Source organism: Sinohyriopsis cumingii, chromosome 7 (assembly GCF_028554795.1).
Source record: "Sinohyriopsis cumingii isolate HCF-2022 chromosome 7, ASM2855479v2, whole genome shotgun sequence".
In the NCBI taxonomy this organism is placed as follows: Eukaryota; Metazoa; Mollusca; class Bivalvia; order Unionida; family Unionidae; genus Sinohyriopsis; species Sinohyriopsis cumingii.
The window spans coordinates 90,458,888-90,486,796 of record NC_142967.1 but is presented as its reverse complement, the minus strand read 5'-3'; the positions used below and the strand labels follow the sequence as shown (position 1 = coordinate 90,486,796).

At 35.0% G+C, this 27,909-nt stretch overlaps 1 protein-coding gene across 3 annotated transcripts in view; it reads right to left on the bottom strand.

Moving 5' to 3' along the window:
* Positions 1-1,397: 1,397 nt before the first annotated feature.
* Positions 1,398-27,909, bottom strand: part of LOC149795690 (uncharacterized) — a 34,238-nt gene continuing 7,726 nt past the window's right edge. The window contains exons 2-6 of one of the 3 annotated variants that reach the window (XM_089965563.1): positions 26,471-26,597; positions 20,903-21,111; positions 14,431-14,566; positions 7,214-7,402; positions 1,398-2,776 (exon numbers count right to left, since the gene is read on the bottom strand). In XM_089965563.1, the coding sequence (XP_089821689.1) occupies positions 2,643-2,776; positions 7,214-7,402; positions 14,431-14,566; positions 20,903-21,111; positions 26,471-26,567 (765 nt within the window). In that variant the 5' untranslated portion in view covers positions 26,568-26,597 and the 3' untranslated portion in view covers positions 1,398-2,642. The remainder of the gene's footprint in view (positions 2,777-7,213; positions 7,403-14,430; positions 14,567-20,902; positions 21,112-26,470; positions 26,598-27,909) is intronic. The other 2 variants (XM_089965565.1, XM_089965564.1) reach the window with 2 other exon arrangements.

The window sequence follows — 27,909 nt, the reverse complement described above, 5'->3', positions numbered from 1 at the left end:
AGATTGATAGTTTCTAGTGATGTCTAGCACTGAGGCATCATGCCGCAGACATGTAGCATGATGTCCCACCCAGTCGCATTATCCTGACACCAGGCTGACCAGTCCTAACACTAACCTCTTAATGCTGAGCGCCAAGCGAGGCAGCTGTTAGTACCATTTTTGTAAGTCTTTGGTATGACTCGGCCAGGGATCGACCCCATGACCTCCCGTATCCGAGGCAGATGCTCTAACCATTAGGCTACTGGAGCGGTCTGAGAATGTATACAGGCTACATATTCAAAAACACACTTAAAGTTAAGAGTAGATAATAAAAAGCAAAGTTACCAATAGATGCTTAGGTTGTCATTAACCCAAGGAAAATCCCAATCAAGTTGTTACATTATGTCTTTCGCAAGAACAGCTTCAAAGAAGTTTTATAACTCTCCATTGCATTTTCTCTCCCATGTGACAAATAAATCTAGCTGATTAGCTAGCCTTACTTATCTCAGTCTAGTTGTCTCAGTGTAAAAGTGCTTGCCACAACACTTGTAGGAAGTACTTTTTTCAAAAGTCAAAGGTTTTCCCAATAAATTACTTTTCAGAAGTTTTCTTTATAATGAAATAAATTATTTTTTTTATATTTGTATATGAAATCCAGTTTTTAAATGTAATATCATAGTACCATCAAATGTTTTTATTTTCTCGAGGATAGAATCTTTTTTTTACATGTGCCATGTGCACAAAACTGGCATATAAACCAGAATGCTCTTGGTGCAATACGTAAAAATTATAACTGTTAAATTGCTTTGTTTATTTCAAGAGTGGCTGATGTAGTACAATTCAAATTATATACTTATTATGATTATCATAAAATAACATTTCGTAAGACCACATTTATCTATAGATGAATACTGTGTGCTAACTGCTTAACTGTGTTGTAAAACTGAAGGGTAATTTTAATTGGAAGACATTTAATGAGAGAATAAAAATAGTATAGGCTGGAATCTGCACAGAGACACAAAAATCTCAGTGGAGGAGTTACTTTATTTGTCTCCCTATCTGGGACAGCCACACAGGAAACAACATATTCCCTCAACTGTCTTTTCTCAGTGTCAACCACAACATGCATTCTATAATCTCTGTGCGAGTAAGTTACATGATTTTTTCTTAAGTTTTGTTCTTTAAATGAAAAATAATATGCTGCTTGTATTTCATCACATAAATTTGTAAAAGAAAAGTGTGGATAAATATTAGGCCACAGTTAAAGTGCATCTTAACGTACAATGACATCAATGAACTGTCACATAACAACTGATCAGAAATAACAATACATGGAGAAAGTCTGCAAACTTTTCCATCACATGGGTGAGTGCTGTCACAAAAGATTGTTAAAGAACACAGTAAAAATATACAGGTCATGACATTTGTAAATCTTTATTATGTTTTCAAGTTTGTCAAATTAAAAAGAGATTCGTAAAACTTCATAGAACAGATGATGAATTGTTTTTAAACACATTTTAAATCATTACATATTTACAAGACATGTCAATGCAGTCAGCATGCTGATGATGTAATTAATATACACTATGAATATGAATGCATGAACAAGATAATGGAAAAAATACATTATTTATTCATTTATGACACACACCCCTTAATAAACAGAACTGAACCAGTAATGTTGCAAATGTGCAGGCAGATCAGGTTCAGTTCTGTTCAGTGCTCAGGTATCTGTTATAAATACTGTAAAGAAATATAAATGTGCTCATAGAACATGAATGCTCCCCAACAGTGTCCTAAATGACCTGGATACAAAACTTGACTAAGGTGTGAAAGAATGACAGATAAGGGTAACACTATATGCTATAATGGTTAAAGTCTAAATGTAAATAGAATCTATGAACTTAAAATTATGATATACTGCAGACTGCATTAATGATACAATCTGATGCTCCTCTGCAGTGTGTAATAAACTGCTTCACCTGAGAGTGACACAGTAACACATGATCAACATGTCTTATGAAAATAATGCCAACAGTGAGATGCATGCATTTTTGAATAAAATGCAAAAGATGAAAAAAGAAGGCTCATGACACACGTTGTGCAGACACTTAAGAAAAACCAACTGAAGATAAATGAAAAATAAAATGTTGTTCTTCCTAGTTACTTTAAAAATGACTTCAAAAATTTTTGAGGATGAAAATGTTTGAATTTTATCTTGATTTTGGAGATGTGGATTTATTTCTTTCCTAATATTACCAACTCAACATGTTTTCAGAAATAATGCTTCCATATAAATATTCAGCTAACTTCTACCTGGCGTATCTGCAAACGTTATCTCTACTTCTCTGGATATTAATTTTTCAGTGGTGGAGGGGCAGCACAAAACATTTTTTGTTATTTATACCAACAACAACAAAAACAAGCTATTGCTGGATTAAAAAACTGCCCAAACGTCTAAAAGTACCATATTGTGTAAACTAAGGAAATGGAGAAAACAATTGCAAAATTAAAATTTTCATGAGTACACAGCGACCTACCACCTTCATCCCCCAGCAAATCTCCCAAAACCCATGCTTGTAAATAAATGATGGCAAGAAAACCTTACACAGACTAAGGCTGCAAATCACAGAAAAAGTTCATGTGCTTATTTGGTCATTTGTTCAGGTATATGTAATTTCTAGTGAGCCTAGGTTGGGAATCAAGTTGATGGAATCATCTAATGGTGGAATCGGAATATCTTCATAGTTCTCAAGCAGTTCTTCAAATGGAATCTCTGATCTTGTGGAAAAAGCTGCTGCCAAAAGAGAAGAAAAAAAATTAGACTAACATGGTCATTAGAGTGTGCTCTAGCACATTTCCCACTTTTATAAAAGTTTTCCAAAGGTTTTAAATATTTTAACATTTTGGTTGGAGACAACAAGTATCATTCCGGTTCACAAAACTCAACTTTACTCAAACTCGCTGTCTTTGCAGTATCAACAATACTGTGAATTCACTTTTTTTTAATTGGGTATTCATTTTTGTGGAGTACCCATTTTATTAATTTCATGGTTACTCCCAACCAAAAATTTTAAAACAATCTGGTCTTATTTCAGGCATGCAACTTCTATTACACTTTCAGAGGTTCATATTGCCTACTCTGGCTGCTGCTGCTAGATGTACCTTTGTGGTCTCGTTGCTGACAATCATCCCTCTTCTCTGATATAACTCCTGATAATGTTGGGAGAAGGGAGGGCTTGCAAGGAGAATTAAGTGGTAACTAATGTGCAGCTTGCTTTCCAACCTTCTCAATAGATATGGCACCTGAACCAATTAGGAGTATGGGAGGGAGACCAAGCATTCGAGAAGGCAAAGTCACTGAATGGTGATGTTGAGTGATGAAGATCAGAAATAGAGGATCTCAAATGGGTAATGATTTAATATTGAATTTATTAAATGAGTTGAATAATGTCCACCTTTTGCGAGCCTTGGATGGTGTGTGTATGTGTGATTGGGATTTTTAATGTAGCTTTAACAATTTTTCAGTCATATTGCTGCGATGTCTGCACTGTGGCAGTGCAGTGTACAGTGATGTCTAGCACTGGGGCATCATGCCGCAGACATGTAGCATCATGTCCCACCCAGACGCATTATCCTGACACCAGGCTTCCAATGCAGATGCTCTAACCACTAGGCCTCAGGAGCAGCCCAAGCCTTGGATGGAAAGAAGAACGAATGATTTCGTTCATTCTGATGGATGATGCACTTTTCATTTGTTGTGCATCAAAAATAGTCCCAACCAAAGTTGAACTAGTATTGACGATTACAAGTAGATTATGCTCTTCTTATAAACTATAAATCAAAGAACAAGCATACTTCTGAGAGAAAAAAAAACAGAACATTTTACACAGACAGAATCATTTTTAACACAGAATATCCAATGTGTGTAATGTCGCATGTCTGATGCACTACCCGTACAGTTGACGATCCATGTTTATGTAACCTTAAAGTATCACTTTCACAAATAAACATTACACTGATATTGCAATATTCATGTGAAAGAAGGTTTACTGGATGCAGAAATTCCATTATTTACTGTAATGTATTTGTGACCAAATATTTTCAGTATTTGATATGGAACAGTAAGCTATAGAATATGTAAACAAAGTTCATTTTGACTCGGAACTGCATCACATATTTACCACGTAAATATGCAGTGGTTGGATAAACTTCTGTCAGTATGTTGACCAATTTATGTCCACATTCTTCTGTGAACAGAGGTGAGTTTATTTACTTCTGTAAGCTCACATTTAAACTAAGCTCGTATATAGGGTGGATCCTATGCTACAGATAAACCGCCTCCCTCAACCCTGACCCCAAACACACAATACCCATAGTTTTATTTGTTGTTGTTATTGTTTTTATCTTGTGGTTTTAGCCATTTTTCATGTTATGGTATGTTATACATTACATAACCCCTGTGGGGGTAAATTAGCCATATTAAAACAGACAAGACCATTTTCCCCTCAATTCCCTTTTGCGAGTTGATTAAAGAAATGGTTGTCAATAATGTTCATTAAAAACAAAAAGTTCCAAAACAGGATTAAAAGTTTTCCCACAATTACAGCCAATCAGTAAAGGGCTTATTCAAGGGCTTATTTGGACCAATCAGAATCATATACTGTGATATTTTAACATGTGGTAATATAAAAAATATGAAACTGCACATACTATAGGAAAACTATACCTACTATGTGATAAAATACCATTATTTTCTTATCAAATCAAAATTTCTGCTAGTCTTTAGGGCACCTACTGGTGAACTACCACACTGGCTACATTGGCAGAGTTATTACAATGATTCAAACATTTGGTCGCTCCCTGCCTTCTCAGTTAATGAGAAATAGCCACCAATGCTAAGCCATGTAGGGAGGAAGTACGCATTAAATGCTTGATGACGACATTCGGAAGATGGCAAAATGCCATATATTTCTTATACTGCTATCTTAAAGACAACTTCTGTCCATTCCACAATTGCATCAGAGTGTTCAGGGAGGTTGTCTTCAATATGCCCTACATCCCAGAACATAACATGCCACACAGCTGAGATGTTGCTGTTGTCTCAACATGCATGGTGTGGCACCCAGCTACCAGGAATGCATGCAAAGCTGGCAGTACCACATTCTTAATGGAATGTGGTCTGGCTGGGGGAGGTTGATAACCCCCTGACTTATGTGATAGCCACATTCACAAATGTTGTTGCAGAACTCAACATCACTTAATTCAAACTTTTTGGCTTCAATGCCTTTAATTTTCATCGAAGAATATATAATTCAGCTAACTTTAATACCATTCATTTTAGCAGTTTATGAATCCTAATTTTTTTGTTTATGACAAATAATGTCACTATTTTTTAGTCTTAACTAAAACAAATTCAATAAAAAAGATGTATGAAATCGTGTTAATGCAAAATTTGCATAAGTCAAAATCATGTAAGTTGGGGGATACCTGTATTGTGCTGGCATACCTGTTCAATTCACCTGGCCAGGCAATTGGCTGGGCATAGTTCACGGTTGCTGTTAGAACTTTCAACCAATGTGTCCTTTGCTATTCCAAAATGAGAGTCTCACCTGCTAAACCCCTACATAGGTCAGCCAGATGGTCAAACCATTTAGTTGGCAGCCAGAAAGGTGCAAGGCATATGGTATATGACTTCTAGACTTGAGTCAGCAGATGTAATACTACATTCCCACATGCCTATTTTCACTGGCATTAACACAGTGTCCCATAACACTTGCTGTATGCAACAACAAACATTTTGTGCAAGCAAGACACATCTCATGGCTATCTTCTGTAACGTTAAATCACTTACATTTCTCGCATGTCCCTGACATATCTGACATGAGAGAGAGAAAGAGACACAGACAACATGCATGCAAGATAGATACAAATTAAGTTCAATTAGGCAAGACTTGCGTACTGAGCTGACATGTAAGTCTTACCAACTGATATTACATGGACAATAAATAAACAGCACAAATAGTAATAAATTCACTTACAACTTAAAAATGATGTATCCACAAAATATATGAACCCTGAAAGTTGTTCAACAACTCTGTTGTAGGGTCTAAACACTATTAGAAAAGAAATTGGATTCCTGTGGCACTATTAACAGTGTCAAAAGAAAGCTTAAACTTGAAAGCTTAAACTGGTAAACATCTGGGATATGGGTGGCCACCTAGTAAAGGCATGGAGAGGTCACATATGGAACAGTCACTTCCCTTCACACACACACACAGAGATATATATTAAGTTTTGGGAAAAATTCTGTGAATTCAACTTTTCAAATGGAATTTATATATATGTATGTATATATATATATACATACATAGAGGGAGAGAGAATTTTTTTGTGGCACCGGACTGGATTCATAGGTAGCAGAGGCCATTTGCCTAATGTTAATGTTATCAAGCAATGTGTGTGTGTGTGATCTGGATTTTTAACATAGTTTTAATGATTATTCAGTCATATTGCTTTGATGTCTGCAGTGTGGCATTTTATAGTAATATTAGGTTAGCACTGGGGCATCATGCCACAGACATGTAGCATGATGTCCCATCCAGTCACATTATCCTGACACCAGGCTGACCAGTCCTAACACTAACCTCTTAATGCTGAGCACCAAGTGAGGCAGCTCTTAGTACCATTTTTGTAAATCTTTGGTATGACTCTACAGAGGATCGAACCCATGACCTCCCGTATCCGAAGAGGATGCTCTAACTACTAGGCCACAGGAACTGTCCAATATCAGGTAATGTATTCAACACACAAATGCATAATCTGATAAAGTAGGACAAATTGTTTCCTCAAATAATGTTGAGTACGGATGAAAACCCAAAACAAAACAAACCCCAAGACAAACAGTTTTCATGATGTGTTAGGATGGTCTTCCTCAGTAATATGCATGCTTACATGAAACAACCCATGCCAATGTACAAGTGAGCAAATGTTCTGGTGACCAATTCAATTACCAAACTTTTTACATTAACAGTAAATATCAACAAGAGAAGGCACAAGTATATGCTATGAATACAACCAATTTTGATACTCAGACCAAACTAACTGACCATGCGATTTTTATTGAACCATGAATGCAGTTCTTGTGTACAAAATAACAACTGCAAACCAAATCAGAAAATTTATTCAAGTTAAACTGTAGAAAGTTTCCTTTTCAACTGTATTAAAAACTTACGCTCAAGTGTTGGTGGTGGCATTTGACTTATGATCTCATCCATGGTCTTCATGTCAAACTCCTCCTCCGTTTCCTCTTCTGTCTCACTCTCTGGTGCTGGACCAAACAAGCATGGGCCCCAGGCTTGGAACTTTTTGAAAAATGTGCTGATTCGGTCCTTCTTAGGCATAATGTCTTCATAGTCATCATCTGTAGTGCAAATATTATTAAGTTTTGGGAAAAATTCTGTGAATTCAACTTTTCAAATGGAATTTTAAAAAATCATAAAAAATTGTGGCTGCTACAAATTACAAATTAAACAGCCCAGCCAAATATTCATCCATGAAGACAAATGGACCAGTTTTCCTCAACCTAAAACCATTTAAGCATGAACAAAACTACAATTTTTGTAGGCAAAACTATCAAAATTGGAAAATTAATGAATAAAAAGAGTTCTCTTTAATATAAAATGTATGATAAAATACTTATAATGAACAATGATTGACATGATTTTTATGCTTTCCTTTAATACTCAGGGTTTTACATGGGATTTTGAAAGTTGCAGTCCAGGAATGATTAAATGAAAAAAGTTGCAGACCCACCACTAAAATCTGCAATCCCAATAATGATACTTTTTTTTTCCCTTGTAATAGTTTAGAACATAACAAGTATACTGTTATGTCACAAATATATGTCATCGATTGCTAAGTTCATTCATTGTATAATATTTAGAATTATGACAAATTGAAAGAAAAATCAAGGCGTATGATAACAATGATAATTATAATTTTTTTGGGGATGAGACAACAATAACAGACTACTCTGGTGACCATATTATATTCCATTTCCTCTTTAAGCATAATACTGCATTCACTTCTCTTAAAACAAACTGTAAAAAAGTTTTCTCCATAGCAGGTTTTGGATATAAATCCATAAGTTCTGGCCTTCCACCATCACCATCAATAAATTCATTAGTTTCTGGTTTTAAAAGTCCATGGCCCATTGTCTCAATGTGATTATGTCGATTATGGTGAACTTTTCAAGTTCAGTGTTCCTAGGGTTGCCATTGCGTTATTTCTTCCACAGCTGCAATACTGTGTGCATCAAGCTAATTATGTTCCATTGTTTTTTTGGCCTATGGGAATGTCCTATTCCCTGAATTAGTCTTTTGATCAATATGATCATTAGGCACTAACAAGAAAAGTATGCATACTTTTACATGGATTTTGGTGTCGCAGAGAACTCTGAAGACAATTAAAATATGATTTAAAACTTTAAAAAAGTAAAGCTGAATGGATAAAAAATACTTTCATAATATTTCTCAACTTGATAATGTACTTGACATAAAATCCAGACCGTTGTAAACTTTCTGTAAGGTCCGATTTCAGGTCACTTTCTTAACCTTAAACCCCAAAATGAATTAGTCAATTCAAAATTTCATAAAAGTTGAATTAAATGTTGTACAAGTCATCGCCATATTCTGCTGGAGACAAACTAAGATAATCATCCTACATTAGATACAAATTTGTCTCAGCCATAGAGATGTGCTTTTTCTGATTACTAAATAAGATTGCATGTCACACAATCTGCAGCAAAGAGAACCACAAATGTTCAGTCTCTTTCGTTACACACCCAATTGGTGGTCATCACAAGTTGTGATCACATGCCAGTAATGAAGTAAGGAAGGTGCATGCTTGACTTTTTGCAAACATATGAAATCAAAAGTTGACTATAACAAATTCTGCATTGTGGAGGTCATGGCATGAAACAGTGATCTAATAGGACACTTACTCATACAAACAATACCAGCGATAATCATCAAGTTTGCTTATAGTCTGACCTAAACACAACAGATAAAAACACACGATGAACATAAAATACAAGTATGCTCCAATGCTGTATTATTGGCGGCTCTATATTATCACATCAAATGGGAGTGTCCAATTAATTCTGGACATGTGATGTCTAGTGGTTGTTTACAGATGTAAAGCTGTAGCCAGTAAGGACACAAATATCTTATAGCATAATTTACTCTAAAATGTCAAAATTTCTTACAAGTCTGCATTGAAAAAGAATAACATCACTTTTTTGCAAAGCGCACGCAATTCAATTGATCATGATATATAAAACTCCAGTCAAACTTGTTATATGGGCATTGGCTTTGATTACGAAATATATTCAGTGTATCATATTATGTTTGATGATTATAGGTCATATACTGATGGTAACACGTGTCCTTACAAGGTTTAGGTTGCAATTTCATTCTGTGGTAGCCAATATGGACTAAAATTGACAAAATGTTTCTTATAATCATACTTCTCATATGTAAATAAGAATAACAGTTAAACTTTCTTGAAATCAGTAATATTTCAATAATAATATAAATAATGTTGATATTAATAATAATTTCATAAATATTTATATTTCTTTGCCCACATTGTATTTAAAATTCATATGAAGTTAAATAATAGCTGTTTTTAATTTGTAATGTTGTTATTCATGGATTTCCACTTCAATTACATTTGTGTGTTTGATTTGATCATTGGATCCTTTTGTTTATTATGGAAATATTTTGCCAGTAAAAGCGTGGACATTCCTTCTCGTAGGTAAGTTGTATTTTATGTTTATTATAATACGTATGTGCTACCATACCTAAGTTTGGCAAATACTGCGATAATATAGAGCTGTTCCCTCATGGCATCTTAACCTGGGTCAGCCACTATAAGCTGTTTTATTTACATTTATGCGCTTCAATTGACAATTTTTTTTACAGGAATAGAAAGAGGGAAAGTCATAGAAACTTTACATATTATAAGTATACAGCAATAGCAAAAGTTTTAATACGTACCAATAAGAATGTTAAGTACCATGATAATACAGCATTCCGGGCTATACAATATGTATGATAAGATGCATATTACAAATTTACTAAAAAAGTCAACTTCCTTCTTGAAGAAAGAAATCTGCTGTTTATTTATAATATGTAATATTTTCAGCGCAAAAAGTATTAATAAGGTGGGTGAACAAGGTCTTCTGCCTGGAACTTTGCCAGCACCATGATACATCCTCCTCTTAAGTTAATTATACATATTTTTTAATTTAATCTGTGTTTTATTATAAAACCTCAATTTTTCTTTTGTTACTATTGTTCTACCTGGTAACTTGCACTTGCCCATGCTTCTCCTTTAACAGATTTTCCTATATAGATTTGTTTTAATCAAATTCCCTATTCTTTTTCACGGAAAGATGGTGATGCCCCCAAACCAGTTCAACTTTTGAGAGCTATTTGGTATGGTGCTTTATGGCACAGCAATTCAAGTCAGCTACTGAATGTGGATGCAATTGGAGTAAAGTGACTTACTCAAGGACACACCACAGTAGCTGACAAAGGCTGATCTGATTGTGAGATTTGAACCAGCACCATTTTGATCATGATCCATGTACACTACCCACGGAGCCATTGTGGTTCCATATGAGAACTATACCCACAACCATATGTGGCATATCAGGGTACAAAGTTTAGGCAGATAATATCAAATCCACGTTTCAGCTGGACACAGCAACCGAGTCAGAAGACAGATACAGCTCTCCCTCACCACAAGGCCCTTCATAATAATACATTTCTTGTTATAAGATGAGTACGGCCACGGATTCTATTTCACGAAGTGGTAGTAAAATGGTGGGGGGGGGGGTAAAAATAATTTTAATTCTAAAATAATTACCTGTCAATTTTGTGTAGCTTACCCTTTTTACAATGAAAAAAAAACCTCATCCTTGCCAGATATTACCATCTTATCATTTTAGACACTAGAACATGTTGATTCACCCACTGTGAGTCAGGTCATAGACACTTGAGGAATAGCATCTTTTCAGTCTTTTCTAGGACATGACAAAAAACTACATTTAATATGTTAACTTGTCACTATGATGTACCTGAATTTGTCAGTAACAAGGGAAACTGATGAACTTTAAGGGTGTACAAAGTTAAAAATTACTAATCTTGTAGCCCAGCCACTCAACTTATGTTTTACAGCACTGGACTGGATCAATGTCTGTACTGCAACTATTGAACCCGAAGACAAAATACTTTGATTCTAGTTTGTTAAGGACCAAAGGTAAAAGGAGAAGGTCATGTTTAATTGCCAATACACAGCTTCATAACAATAAGACATTGTAGGCAGTGGGAATTGTTATTTTTACTCGACATAAATGAATGGAGTTGATAAAAACTAGTTATTTGAAAAATTTGATTTCAAACACTAGTTGCAACATGCAGAGATCAACATGGTAGACAGTACTGAAATGGCAAGTGATGTGGATGCTAATTTTGATGGTAGAAAATGTTGTGGAAGGGAAATTATTTTAGGCAAGGTGGATCAAGATTTTAACCACATCGAAATGAACTGAGCAGATAACTACTTAATTGGTACTTTTGACTTGGATATTGATGATGATGAAGACTTTGTTTTTGAGCTAAAATGACACTTGAGAACTTCACAGCTGATAGAGTTCAGTGCATACCAAGGTCAGAGGGGCAGTGATTCAATACCCAGATGAAGCTTTACCTAGTCATTATTTGGATCTGAAATGGGATTTAAATTTTGGGCAACATTTAGTTACAAATATATGTCTGTCCATAGAACAGGAGCATCCGCTTGCTGCACCAAAATGGATGCCAATTAATATTCCAACTATAAAGGCAGTTACAGGTTTGTTTTTTTGCAGTGGTATTTTATTCTCTTATCCATGAATGATTATTTGGAACAACAAGAAATATGTTCAAGACTAATTTCACTAATATTATGTCCACTGATCAAGTCAATAAAAATAGAATTACTTGGAACACATTTTTGATAATAAATAGTATCAATTAACCCAAATTTTTTGAAGTTTTTAAAAATATAAATATGTGTGCATGATATTAAGAAATTTTACTGCATTCTTGGAAGTGGACTAAAATAAACATAGAATCTCTATTACTTTTGCATTAGAATTTATTATAGATTAAAAATAATGAAACAAAATGAACAGTGTGGTCGAACTCCCAGCAAGGATCTGCACTGCTTGCTCTCCAATATCATATTTTTCACCATCTTAAAGGCTTAAAATTCCCCTCAATTCATACACTTACATATAGAAGGTATAAAAAAAAATTCAGTTAGTAAAATTGCACTGTAAGTTTTAAAAAGGAAGTAAAGTATGTGTTTAAGTTGACTTACTTCTGATATTTTTACATGAGAATTTTCAATTAAAATATAACACTTTGTAAAAATGTTTTCAGCTTTTTAAAATGGTATATACTGTATTTATTGGCCTACAAGTTTGACCTCATAAAAGTCTGGGGTTTTTCTTACACTCTGAATCGGGGCCCCAAGTGGCAGAGTGGTCTAAAGTGCTCTCCGTTACGGATCACTGTCATCTCACCTGTCTGTGTGGGTTTGAGTCTCGGATTCAGCCAATGTGGGTATGTGAGAAAGCTTGCCAGTAGCTTCTTGTGGGTCGGTGGTTCTTTCCAGGTGTTTTCTGGGTTCTTCCTCCACCATTAATACTGGCCGCCATGTATAGCCTATCGTGTGCTGAAAAATGTCATTAAACCCTACAACAACAACAATAACAATACTCTGAATCCACTTAAATATGGATCAATTTTCTTCCACATCCTGATGCTATGGCTTTGTATGAAAAAACTGAAGAGATGCTATTGTACACAGGCCTATGACTCAACTCACACTGAGTCAAAGTTCTTGTGCTGGAGCATTCTAAAATAGGCGGATGATACATCTGGCTCAGACATGTCTTTATTTCGTCCATTGCAGAAAGGGTAAGTTACACATCAGTGACAGGTGTGTGTGTGTGCGTGATTTAGATTTTAAACATAGCTTTAACAATTTTAGTCATATTGCTACACTGTCTGCAGTGTGGCAGTTTATAGAAATGTCTAGGACTGGGGCATCATGCAGCAGACATGTAGCATTTTGACCCTTCCAGTCACATTATCCTGACACCAGGCCGATCAGTCCTAACAATAGCTATTAATGCTGAGCACCAAGTGAGGCAGCTGCTAGTTCCATTTTTATAAGTCTTTGGTATGACTTAGCCAGGGATCAAGCTGTGACCTTCTGTATCCAAGGTGGATGCTCTAACCATTCAATCCTGATTACTGAATGATCTGCACCTGAACTGTAATCAAGTGACTTCCAGACAAAAATAATCAATCACTATGGACTTTTACAATGGTGGCCATGTACTAAACTGGGTCAAGAAAAGAGCATGCAGTGTCTGTCACAATACAGGGTTGTACAATTTTGTTTATCAACATGCATATCATTCATTGTGAAATCACAGCACATGACAGTCAATCCGATTTGTACTGGATCACACCTTTATGACGATCTCATCCAAAAATGTCCACTTACTTTAACATTGATTTTGCTGCACGTACTTCTCAAGGCATGTAAATAATGACCTTCCAAAGGAATATGGATATACGAGGATCCCAATAAAGTGAATAATTGTCATTTAAAGGTATGTATAATCAAATTCTAAAAAAATGCCACCCATCAATGAAAATATCACTGCTGGATGCCTATATGACCTGTATGACTTTTACTACGGTAGAATACTTACCTTGAAGTATTCTGCTCCATAAATTTCCTACAGACATTTGTCTCATGCCAAATTAGGTAACTAAACAAAAACCAAATGGACCTGAGATAGCTCATCTGTATGACATCTATCTACACAATAAATACATAATTATGCAGTTTGCAAAGGAATATGACTTAGGAGGGTGCTGTCAACATTACTTCAAATTCTTTGATAGTGATTAAAAAATTTTACTTGAAATTTCACTATTATCTGTATCCTCCATACCAACTTTAAAGGCCATCAATCCTATATGATTTCTTGACAATTTGACCAAATTCTGTTTAAAGGTTTTTGAAATGAGAAGCCATTTAGAGGTTTGTCTACTTTTAGTAACAGTGACTATATCTGACGGCAGATTGTCATCATTCACAAGAACATCAAAAGGTCTTCATGCCTGAATGCTCCTTTGCCACATTACAATTGGTCTTGTGATTTTCATACAAAACAAGAGATAGCAAGGACGTACTGTAAGTTCACTTGACCTTATGACCAAATGAACCAATAACCATATAACTTGTTTTCATCACTGTGTTGTATGAACAGTCAAGGTGGATGGATTGCATTAAACACCACTATCGAACATGATTTACCGTCAAGATTGTCCTTGTAGATGTACAGTTTCTCAACCTCCTCAGTCTCCATGGCTTTCTTCAGTACCGGTTTGAGCAGGATTTTAGATGCAGTGGAAGCACTGGTGTTTTTTTGTTTTTTGATGGATTCTGTCTTCTTATGAAACGAAATGAAATTACACTTAATATATGAACAAAGATTCTTACATGACAGAGACAGTTCTAGTTAGCTTGCATGCAATTTAGTGATGTAAGCTAAATTCACATGTAGGAATAGTACATGTGATGTTTAAGCTAGGGAATAACAGTTATTTATTGGAAAACTTGACTGAGTCAGTGGTGGTTTTACTGTTGCAAATTTTACCAATAATGGATACTTGCAACAATAAAAGAAAGTGGCAATAACCTTCATGTTGATTCCACCCCAAAGTGATATTCCAAGCCAAAAAGGTGGGACAAATTGGCATCGAGATCAAAGGAAAGTAAATAGCTTTAATAATGCCGTTACTCTAAAGTGTGGACATAAATTTGGACATTACACCAAACTGATCCTTATGTTCAGCTTCCACCAAAGAGCTGGGAAAAAACCACCACTAACATCTTTAAATATGTAAACACTGGAATATTATCTACATTCTAACATGCTCTGGACATTCATCTGAATAAAAAAAAAGAACCAATTGTAATTTTTCATGGCACTTTCTGTATGCAATTCATTCGTTTCATAGTTCATCATGTATGAATGAGGACCATAGATGGCTTGCTATGTGCAAATGCCAGAGGACTTGAGAAGCTCAAACTAATAACTCATGTTATAACAAAGGTATGAAGCAAACTGTGTATGTACACAGTACTAGTGGTTACATTGTAGTTTACTGGGCTGTCATGTTATAATTAAGGCATAAAGCAAACTGTGTATGTATACAGTACTAGTGGTTACATTGTAGTTTACTGGGCTGTCATGTTATAATTAAGGCATAAAGCAAACTGTGTATGTATACAGTACTAGTGGTTACATTGTAGTTTACTGGGCTGTCATGTTATAATTAAGGCATAAAGCAAACTGTGTATGTATACAGTACTAGTGGTTACATTGTAGTTTACTGGGCTGTCATGTTACAATTAATGCATAAAGCAAACTGTTTATGTATACAGTACTAGTGGTTACATTGTAGTTTACTGGGCTGTCATGTTTTAATTAAGGCATAAAGCAAACTGTGTATGTATACAGTACTAGTGGTTACATTGTAGTTTACTGGGCTGTCATGTTACAATTAAGGTATAAAGCAAACTGTCTATGTATAGAGTAATACTAGTTACATTTTAATTTACTGGGGTGAGCTGAAGGTGATGGGTGTGTCGTATTCCAGATATTCACAACATTATATACACCCTGCTAAACTAACATTTAACAAAATTTATTACCATATAAACCTTTGTAGGCACCATGCTAACTCATTTGGCCAAAATTTCATAATTTGCTGTGAATTTCTTCACTGCCATTGTTGGCTTTGGTTTTCAAATTGTGTGCTAGCTGTAACAGCATCCTGCCTTTGACAAAAAACAAAAATCCTGCCAAACAACATATTCATAAGAATTGTTCAATTAAAATACTTTTTTTTTAAAAGAGATAATTAGTACTGATAATAAACCACATACTAACTCAAGTTAAAAATGATAAAATAATTTCATATATTTGGATCATAAATTAGATGTTTCATTTTAATGTTGGAAGACAAGGCTGTATGCCATTTTTTAAACTAGCTGTGTAATGTTAGTCACGATGAGACTTACACCCCACCAGTAAGTCACATGATGTACCATATTTTCTGTATGTTTTCAGACACTGTTTGTTTATGGACACATTTCTTCCTCCAAATTATTTATTCATGCTTGTAGATTTTTGACATCATTTTAAAAGTTTTGATTTATGCATTGATGTTTTCATACACAAATTTAGTTATGCAATTATAAGAGAAAGAAGACTCGTACAGTAGAGGAAAGATTTACTTATCAATGGATATAGTCTCTACATGATCAATTTTTTGTAAAAAAAATTGTGCAAACAGTTTTTTATTTATACAATAGATTGCTTACAATGATATTAATGAATAACATTCATTTAAAACAATATTACTTACTGGAAATAAAAAAATCATGAAAACAGAAGAATATGCCACACTTTATAACAATACAAAATGTTAAAAGTCTTCAGTTAGAAATGTTTGTTGAACACATTATAGATAATACTAAAACCTGAATATGTGCCGGTCACACATATAGGATAATAACATATTTAAACAAAATAACCTAGAACAAAATGGAGAATTATTTCATGTGTTTTGTATATTGTTATCAATTTAAGTATTGGAGTGTAATTTAGTTTGCAATTAGCATTTTATATGTTTTGGTTCTGCACTGCACAAATTGGGATCGGTTTACTAGTTTTGTTACTAATATTTAGGACTAATCTACTACTCTCCACCTGCAATCAAAATACACTACTACTTAAATGATCTGGAAGACTGATGAACATATTTCTGTCTGCAAATGAGCTGTGGTCAAGAATGCTGCTGTTGAGTGGTATACATTCATCTATACCCTTTGTCTACAGTCATCTCCCCTGTGGCACATTGGGTATACTGAATTAGTGAAAAGATGGATCACAGGGGAAGGACAGCTGCAGGGGCAGCAACTGTGTTGCCTACTTCCCTGCATACTTGATACTGCTTCCAAACAGCAGTGATCAACCAAAAGTCAATGAGCATGCAGCCAGAGTAATGAGACTAAAATGATAAGCAGAGAAAGGCATCTAGCTGCACTAAATCAAGGCTGGAAAAAGCCATCAGGGTGTTAGTCATAATGTGCTGTCCTATTACTAACCTTGGTGATTAGGCTGTATGCTCATTACTTAACTTTTCAGCCAGGAGAAAAATCACTGATCATGCCAAGTGATGCACTGATGATGTTGGAAACTGTCTCAAAAAAAGGCAATAGGCCTTATAAATTTGCAGGGTTGACATGTTTACCTCAGTAATGTTCTTATGAATGCTCAGAATGTCCACATTGCATGTGTCCTAGTTCTTATGAATGCTCAGAATGTCCACATTGTATGCATCCATGTTCTTATCAATGCTCAGAAATGCCCACACCGCATGTGTCTTAGTTCTTATCGATGCTCAGAATGTCCACATTGTATGTGTCCTAGTTCTTATCAATCCTCAGAATGTCCACACTGCATGTGTCCTAGTTCTTATCAATGCTCAGAATGTCCACATTGTATGTGTCCTAATTCTTATCAGTGCTCAGAAATGTCCACACTGCATGTGTCCTAGTTCTTATCAATGCTCAGAATGCCCACATTGTACGTGTCCTAATTCTTATCAGTGCTCAGAAATGTCCACATTGTATGTGTCCTATTGTGTGAGGTATGAGCTTTGATGGAAAATACACTGACAATATTCTTTTTGAGATGTAGGCCTTCAAATTCCCTGGGTTCTGGTTTTTGTCTGAAAGATGTCTGGAAAGGTGTTCAATGTTTACAGTTTACAGAGCACTTGATAAAAGCACTAGCAGGACATGGCTGACTCTGGATGGTATTGACCCTTGGGACAGAGACAATGACCTTTTACCCATATAAACAATAGGACAGCACTGACCAATGGGATAGAGGCAATGACCTTTTACCCATATAAATAATAGGACATCATTGACCAATGGAACAGACAATGCTCTTTAACCCATATAAACAACAGGCTCATACCTTTGTCAAATAGCAAATCATCTGCCTTTTGGGGGTAATTGCAACCATGACCTTTGAACTGTTAAGCCATCTATATGTGATTTATTTCCTTACTGCATCAGCAAATCATCTTCCAAGTTTGGTGCCATTAAGTGAGGTGTAACATAAGGTCATCTTTTTGTACAGAAATTGTTTTTCTTGTTGTGTCAGTAATAATGACCTTGACATTTTAGCTCTCAAGTCAATTGATGCCTGTCTTATTGGGGTGTAACGTACTTTACTCCAATTGTTTCTGCACTTTATAACCTACTTTTGTTGCTGTGCCATAAAGTATCAAACTAAACCATCATGCATTGCAATGCCATGTTTTGCTGGTAAAATACAACACAGCCAACATCAAACACTATGGACTATGGACACATTAAGAATTTTATTATTAGAGAATTTTCATTAATTTGATCTATTTTAGGTGTATAACAGACTAAATCATTAGAATTCTTTCAAAAAAAATTCTTTCAGATAAATAGTAAGCAGATTTTTTTCCTAGAGTTTATTTTCCTTTCATAGTTCAACTTGAAGTACAGCAAAATATTGTGGCATGTATTGTGTCATGATCATACATGCCAAACCCTGGCGAGGAAAAAGTGTAATCCAAGTGGACAAAAAGAGTAATCATATGTACAAAATGATTTATTTATCCCTCTGGACTTTTAACATCAATTACTGCTTCAAGTTTTCGTATATAACGCTTAGAGCTTTAAAAAGCAACAGACTCTCATATTGCATTTCAAAACACTTTGCACCAGTTGAGACTATGAATGTTTTGTACACCAGGAGAGTACTAAGTGCTGGGTTACAGAGCCTGGATCAAAATTCAGTTTTACTTTTGTTAACAATACTGAACAATCTCTCACAGTTATCATTAGAACGGAAAAGAACCAATATTCCTTTCATAACCTGACAAAGAAGAGGAAATTTATATCTTACAGTTATTGGGTCTTTTAGCTGGGGAAAAAGATGAAAAAAATCAACTCTGTATGAAGTACATTGACAGGTAGAGTGCCAACTTGATACTTCAAGTGTTCTCCTAATTTTATCAGCAGCCTGTCCTGCAGCATGGTGCATCATATGACAGAGACAACCTGATATGTACAATGATGGAGACCTTTTTCAAAATATAGAATGCACTCCTTTATGAATTCCAGTCATCACTGATGCAGTATCAGCTGAAAACCCCATTCAGTTCTGCCAACTTATGTTTATTCAAAACATTATCAAGCAAATAAAAACGTTTTCCCCAGTGGAATCTACTGTTAATTCTGGTAATGAAAGAAGAGCACTCTGACTTTCCCCTTTTCGTTGTCAAAGTCTCTGACACAGACTGGGTACAACTTTTTGTCATAATCACTACTCCTGTCTGTTGCAGTACTTAATGGCCCAATTTTCATGGCTTCTGCAATTTTAAGTGAAGTATCTTCTGCTAAACACCAAACAATATTAAATGATTTTGTTCATGCACATGCATATTTTATGCAATTTTGGAATCGGGAAACATTTGTTTGAACAAAGGACCAATGTAGTCTTCTGCCACTAGGGGTAGTCCATGTTCTATTAAGAACTTGGTAGATAACGCCTCTGCATTTGTAATATTCATGTCCACAATTAAGTTCTGCTGTAAAAACAGGAGTTACCTTAGTAAAAAGAGCTAATTCAAGGTTTCTTTGTTTTACCACCATGACCAGTATTAAAATCCTTTCCATGCAGCCTGCAAGGGCGTGAAGCTGCCCTAGAATGGAATGCTGTATTGTGTTTTTCGTCTTTTCCTAATCCATCTGTGAAATTATTTGAAAAATATGTTTGCTCTAACACATGCATTGGCTTGAATAAATCTGACTTGACTTTTAGCGCCAAATACCTAGACTGGTTCTGTACCAGATATGAATTAGAACAAAGAATCTGCAAGCAAAGATCACAAGTTAGAAAACCAGTCTGTTCTCTCCTAACTAAGCCATACAGCTGCTATAAATAGAAACCGAGGTCAAAAGTAGAAACAAGCATTTTTCTTGGAAATGGGGTAACTGCTATAATTAGAACATAAATGTTAGGAAAGTGCAGCCAAGTCTTTGGACAAGCATACTCATATGTCATAGCTACATAGAGGCCGTCTTTTGTAGAATACAGTCTGTGGGATTAATGGAATGTTAATAAAAATGAAAAAACAAATTATTAATTTTTTTGGAGAGGGATATACTAAAAACATGTAATCCTAATACAGTTACGCGTAATTTAGTGAAAAAAAGCATAATGGTTGGCATGCATGCATCATCTGCATATTGCAGTATGAACTGTATCGAGGCCCTACTGTCTTACCACACAAGCCATTCACTAAGGTTTGTCAAGATATATGGCACAGAAATAAAGTTAATAAGCCAAATTTTATCATTCTTACCAAGTCCTGGATTACCTCGACACCAAAATGAATAGGTACATGCTAGTTACAAGTTTTATTCAGTTATTTTTGGTCCAAAACTAAATTTATTGCAAAGAACCTGTTTTATTGAATTAATTACCTTGACATTTTATATTTTAACCAAAAATATAAACAGGCTTATTTCTAAATGTAAGCAAAGTCTGATTGAAGTTCATGATCTTGAATAAAATGTAATGTGCAGAAACCAGGACAAAAAGCAACGACACATCATGAAGTATTCTGCCTTACAGCAGGCATATAAGATTGGTAAATTGACATACCTTTGCACTGCCTGAAACTGTGTTTAGTGGTTGTCTGAACTGGAGATTTTTGGTGGGTGGTGGCTGTTGAGACTTAAGGCCCTGTGGTTGGAGACCCTTTCCTTTTCCTGGCTGACTAGCATCAGCCTGCAGGTCCCTGTTGACATCTCCCAGTGCCTTCCTTGGGGTAACCAAACTCTTTTGGTTGGCATTCTGGTACACCTTGCCACCTGCATAATTAAAGATATTGATGTTCAATGCTGTAAAATCAAATCATTTCTGTCTTGTAAGTGAGGCTAACAGCTGACAGCTATTTATATGTAAGCCACTGACAATGTGCTTGTCGTGCCTCATTTGACTCGTGAATTCTTCATTTGGTGTTATCGTTTTACATCTTACTGAAACAGGATTCAGTTAGTAACGTGTTGTTGACTATATCAATTTAGGTAAACCATCCTTAGGAATGTCATAATAGTATTCTGAAATACTACCAAATACTTGTACCTTTTTGCTCTTACATGCATGTGCACAATGGAAAATAATGATAATGCAATAGGACGTAAAGAGTAGACAGGTGCACAAGCCAACACAAAGTGTACCACATGCATAAATGTTTACATGGTTACTGATGTTTTTTTTCAAAACAACTTCAGCTTTGCACTGGTCAATGTAACAGTTCTTTTTCTTTTTTCTTTTTTGTTGTTGTTGCTGGTTTACATGGTACTTTTAATGGCTTATATCACAATGAGGAACTAGGACCTAAGAGCCTTTCCCAGGACACAATGAGGCAGCTGAAATCAGGCTGGCCTGGGTGGGTACTGAACCAATGACCCTGGATTACAACTGCCATATTTTACCAACTTAGCTACCATGGCTTCCTCCTTGCAGTGAAGAGGTACATGTAATTCTGTCATATGACTCAACTGTTTTATAATCATACTTCACATTTTCAATCATACTTAAACATATGAAGATAATGCAAATTAACTCTGCCCATAAGGTATCAGAAAATTTTCCATTCGGCAAGAGCGAACTATTAATAACGGTTTCAGTCTGAGTGACTGCTGAGTACCTAGCCTACATATCGGTTAATTTAATAAATTTAACAAGTATTTCCTTACTTAGCATGATGAAGAAGTGTAATGTTTTCCATTCTATTCAATCTATTCTATAGACTATACTGAAATAGTACAGCATGCACATGCCAGTAGTAGCCTTTTGTGGCACCTTAGAGCAATAGTGGCTGTATCTCTTTGTGCTTATGGTGCAATCTCACATGGAACATGAGGCATCCACTAGTCTTCTCTAACCCTACTGGTCTGCTTCTTGGTCTGCCAGAGCTCTTTTCCATGCAATGTCTACAGGTCTCTTGGGATTCCTAATTAAGGCTTCCCCGGTGGTGTCCATTTCAGTGCCATCTTAGGCAGACTGTCTGGAATCATCCTAAAGACATGTTCAAGTCATTTCCATTTTTTCCATCCTTTACTGATAGAGGCCATGCATTGCACACTATCATCAGTTCATCATTCTGTATCATGTTATGGCCAAATAAAATTCTTCTTGTTCTTCTAAAGCACTTGTTGCAGAATGAGCCCAGTTTCTTGCTGACGGCTTGGTTGTTTCCAGCATTCTGACCCATACAGCAGAAATCTTAGTACATTTGATGTGTAGATTCTTAATTTTGTCCAAAGAGAGAGCTGTTGTGATTTCCATATTCCATGTAGCATGGCAAAAAGTTTGGTTGGCTTTCATCACTCTAGATACAACCGCTGGTTGATAGTTAATATATGGTGCTAACTAAATGAAAAGTTTTAAAATAGGTAAAAATAGATTTGAAAACAAATTTTGGAAAATGAACCCTTCCAAAAAAATATAAATATGATTTACAACAAGATAAAATATAAATGTTAAGATGATAAAATTCTGTCAATGACGGATGCAACTATCCAATAGTGGGTTTCTTTGTGGAGATTAATTCCAAATATTTTGCTAAGTCTCTTGAACAAGCTAATTTATACAATCTCTTAAGCCCATTTATGGAATCTTCCATTAGGAAATGGGTGACTGCCAATAATACAATATAATTATAGATTGAATGAGCACAACATAATTTCTGTTGTATCTGTGATACAGACAGGCTGTCAGATTAAAAATGTTGCAGGCTTTCAGTCTAGAATGGTAAACCAAAATAAGCTGAAATTTGTGTTCTGCAAGGTTTCGATGTAGTTTAGAGCTATGAGTATGGCTGTAATTCATGCAGTAAAAAGTGCGACTTTATCCAATAACATGCCCATGATGGTGCCACAGAGTGTTGCAATGGTGGCACAAATTTTGCCTCCATGTTTTTAACAACCTATAAACAGTAGAGCTTTTTACTGCAGTATTTCTGAGCATGCTGTAATACATACTTTGGTAAACTGCAATTATACTGGGAACAAAACAATTTAATGTTCTGGGCAGGGGCCTGACACTTTAATTTCTGTTTGTCAATAGTTGAAAATATACTTTGCTTTGATTCATAGTAAAATAACACAATATTATATCCACAATATTACTGGGAAAATATATTAATTATCTTGAGATTAAAGAAAAGAAAATATTTCAGCTCAAAAGAAAATCACAATCCCACAAATAACTCTGAAAATTAAATGACCAAAAATCTAAAAGTGGGATGCTTAAACTTACACTATAGACGACACTGTTACAGACACCGTTACAGACATTGTTACAGACACTGTTACAGACATTGTGCTGACATTCAAAAGTATATTGATAAAAGGTGTTGACAATGTAGCCAACGATTTACTAGCAACACTACTGGTATAACAGGCAGTAAACAGCAAACATAAACACACTCATCGTAAGAGAAAATATTTAGTGGACCTGAGAAAATTACATAATGTTCAAACTGGAAACAAGTGCGCTCCTGACAACAGTAGGATGATTCTCAGTCTTACAAAAGAATAAATAATTTTTTTACACATTCATATACTCTAAAATTTGGATTTGCCCTGAATATGTTTCACAACATTCCATTTGGCTACTGCATTTTCATGTGAAACGTGTCAAACATGTTAAAGGATCATAAATAAAGACGATGGTGAAAACGCGATTTATTTTCCTTTAGGGCAACAATATTTTTGCACTGGAGGAGCCTGTGAAACCAACTTCCAGCAAGTACTGATTTCATGGCATTTAGCGTGCGAGTTGAACTGTTTGACTACTAAAATGCCAACAAAAGAAATCTATTGTTGTCTTTGTTCCAATCACAGTAATAAGTGGATAGATGGACAAAAGGGTACCTTGCACAGGTTGACAACAGTCCCGGGAATACAAAAAATTTTAAAGAAGAAGTGCAACATAGAAGGACAAGCGAATTAGTACCTTGTGTGGCGATTTGCACCTATGAGAGGAAGGAGATGCTGTTACAGCAGATAAGGGCATTTTTTTACATCAGACCTAACCACCCCAAAAGATAAAGAAGAAGTTTTCCAAGCACAAATTGACTAAAAACATCACTAATCTGCGGATAGAAAAAGAGTGAGAAGATAGAAATTTTCAGATTGATGCATGGTGTGATGTCAATATCCTAGGCCAATCAGTCATAAAAATATGGAAAATTTGTGCAAGACTTACACCCATCATTAGTGCTTAAATAGTCAAATGATATATAACATAGTATTCCAGTTGTGACTATATTATAATCATTAAGATATTTTGTCAATATTTTCTTTCTGTCTCAGGAATGTATTGAGGTTAGAAATATAAGTGTGCATTCACGTACTAGAGAGCTACTAAGCTTTAGGAAAAAACAAGTTCTTGAGTTTTTAAAAAAAAAATTAAATGATTATATTATCCTAGATGATGCATGTTGAATGCAGAGTAAAATATTACTATGGGTGACTTCTTCATGAGTAGTAGATTCACTGGTACTCAGAGGTCAACACCACAATGCTTTTACACATACATCTTGTAAACTCACAACATGTATAATGTATATTTTTTATTCATATATATACATCTGAAAACGTAACAGTTAAATTGTGTTCAGCATTACATTATTTTGTTTATATTTAAATCAAAATTTTTAACATTTAACATACATCTAATGTGCTACTTTCATTAATAAAGTAGAGAAAAAAAGCAAAAACATTACTCAATCACCATATGGATACCTAAAAAAAACCACTGACATAGCTGATGCTGCTACAGTTCTGCTTGTCAATGACATAAAACAGCGTTTCATATCCTTGAATGAATGAGATAATAAATGAAAGAAAATAAACTGTGATAAACATGCAGGTACCATCATTTATCAGATATGTGATGTTGAGAGTGAGTGAGTTGCTGAATTTTCTGGCTTCTTTGATTAAACAATGACAGCTTTAGTCAATTACTCATTCTAACTACTTACTGGAAGTTCTAAGTATGCAGCTTTAGCAGACCGGTTAGGTAACCACCTCTTCACATTTGTCTATATAGATAAAACTACATATGTGTTTTTTTCCAAGTGGGCAGAAAGAACAAGCTTGATGCAGGGTATGAATATGTCAAAGTCATCAGGTAGAGACATATGTTTGTAAGCATTATCAAACATGTTCTTTCCCAGACTCTGAACAAAACACTTTGTGGTTTTGTGTTTATTGCATATCCCCTTATTAGCCATAGATTCTTTCCAATTTTTGTAAAGTATACTTTTAAAGATATAAATTAGGCATTTGGTAGAGTATGAAAGATATTGTACAACCTCTGAAAAATCCCCATGTGACATACGTAACCGGGTCTAGGAACAGATATATATCCTCTGCATCAATCTGCATGCATTGCTGATATGGTGATTTGCTCTTTAGCTTTGAATGTTTCAAAAATGTTGTATGGAACATGTGAAAAGATTTAAACTGCAGTCATAGGCAAGTGGATTTTTCCTTACTTCTCTAATGGAAAACACGTTTTGGACCAGTAAGTGACCCTATCTTCTTTTTAATAATTTAAAATGTATAGCAATAAATCATTATAGATATTTTACAAGTGGAATATTTAATATTTCAAACTGTAAAAGTAGTTTCAGGACGTGTGCAATATGGAATTTTAGGTGTGCGATACGGAAACACGGACTGAACATCTGTATCACACACCATGTAAGATTAAATGGGTATGTAATAAATTTATATTTGTAATATTCACCATTAATTTGTGACAGATACAAGCATTTTGTAAAAAGAGATAATTTGCAAACCATTTTGTCTGGAATAATGAAAACACGATGTTAATATCATTTAAGTCATAACAGGATTCCTTAGGAATTTCTGTACATTCCTTACTGACAGAAACTACCTACGTACCGGTACAGTGAAAAGTACTGTAGTAGTACCACTGGGAAAAATACCATGGTACACCAGTAATACTGCAAACCTCTAATATACAGGATTGTATGGCAACAGGAGGCTCTGAGTTAATTGAATTTACTCTAAAAAAGGAAGGCAAATATTATTTTGGGAGGTTTTGAAAATCATGGTGGTGATTTGGCAATGCAGAATTCTGCATAGTCTGTATGACTGCCCTATCTCTTATGATATGTCTCGTACTAACCAAGTCCAGCAGATCGATTTCTAGCTTTGGGGTGCGCCCCAAGTGAGTCGGTGTTCTCTTTGTCAATGTAAGGTTGAAAAACAGACAGTGATGTCATCTCTGCTGCTAAGTTTCACTCACAAAGAAGCTGAAAAATAAAAGAAAATACTTTCAAGACTCACAAAACAGGTAAGATAGAGGTGTTTATCACAAAAGTTTAGTTTGAATAGGGGAAACAAATCTGATGACTGTGTTATAACACTATGAATGAAAGAAACAAGCCATTGCACTTCACATAGCTATGATTGACCATTGAAACTCCTGAAAAAGAAATACCCTAATTTTAGTTTACACTATATGATTCGGCCAGATTGTCAAATTTAGGTCCAAAAATCATGACTACAACAGAGATTAAGATGAAGATTTCACCCCAGTTGGATGAGGAATCAAAACAAAATTGATAATATAAATTCCGTCCAATGCATCAACCAACAATTTAATCACCATTACAAAGTGACTCTTTTTGATTTAATGAAATTAAAAGGTCCGAGGACATTCAAGGTAAAATGGGTTTAAATTTAAGACATTTTGGTTAGAGGTTAGTGGTATTACTGGTAAACTGGTATAGTGGAACTTTTGTCCCAGTGGTATGTACCACAATACTTTTTCACTGTACCAGTAATTCTAAAATTTCCGTACGTTAGGAATGCATAGAAATTTCCATAGGTTAGGAATGCATGGAAATTTCCAAGCAATTTTGTTGCAAGTTTAATTCTTTTAACAGCATTTCTTCATTGTACATGGCAAAATAATTTTAAAAAACTATGGATTTTATTTTACAAAACAGTTGTACTTGTCACAAATTATTCTGAATATTAGATATATAATTATAGGCACGATCCTTTAATCACATATTTGACACATATTCTTTATGCCAATATTGTGGCCAAATGAGATGTGAAGCATTTGGTTCAAATCCTTGGATAATTTTCTGATTAAAAAACAAATATCATGTTTTAGTCATTTTGCAGCACATGTCATTGAGTTAAACACATGTATTTCTTTGTAAAACTGCAAATCATCCTATTTTCAAGACAGCAATTGTTTTCTCTTTGAATTTTACATAAGTTCTCAAGTCCACTAAATAACCTCTAATTTGCTGAATCCGTGTATTTCATGTTTACTGGCCCTCTTTGATATATATCTTGCATGGGTGTTAGCATCCCAAAGGTTACCTGCCTATTATACTGATAGTATTACATGCAAAGGGTCTCATACCAAGCAAATCAAACACCTGCTTGAGTGTGGCTTCATAGTCCATGTTATCCCTTATTCCCAAGTACCTCAAGACAACAACTGATGTCAACTGAAAGGTTCTTATATACATATATACAACAATCATTTTCTCTAATCACCTAATGAACACACGTTGTGAAAATCTTATTTCAAACATCTTTGTC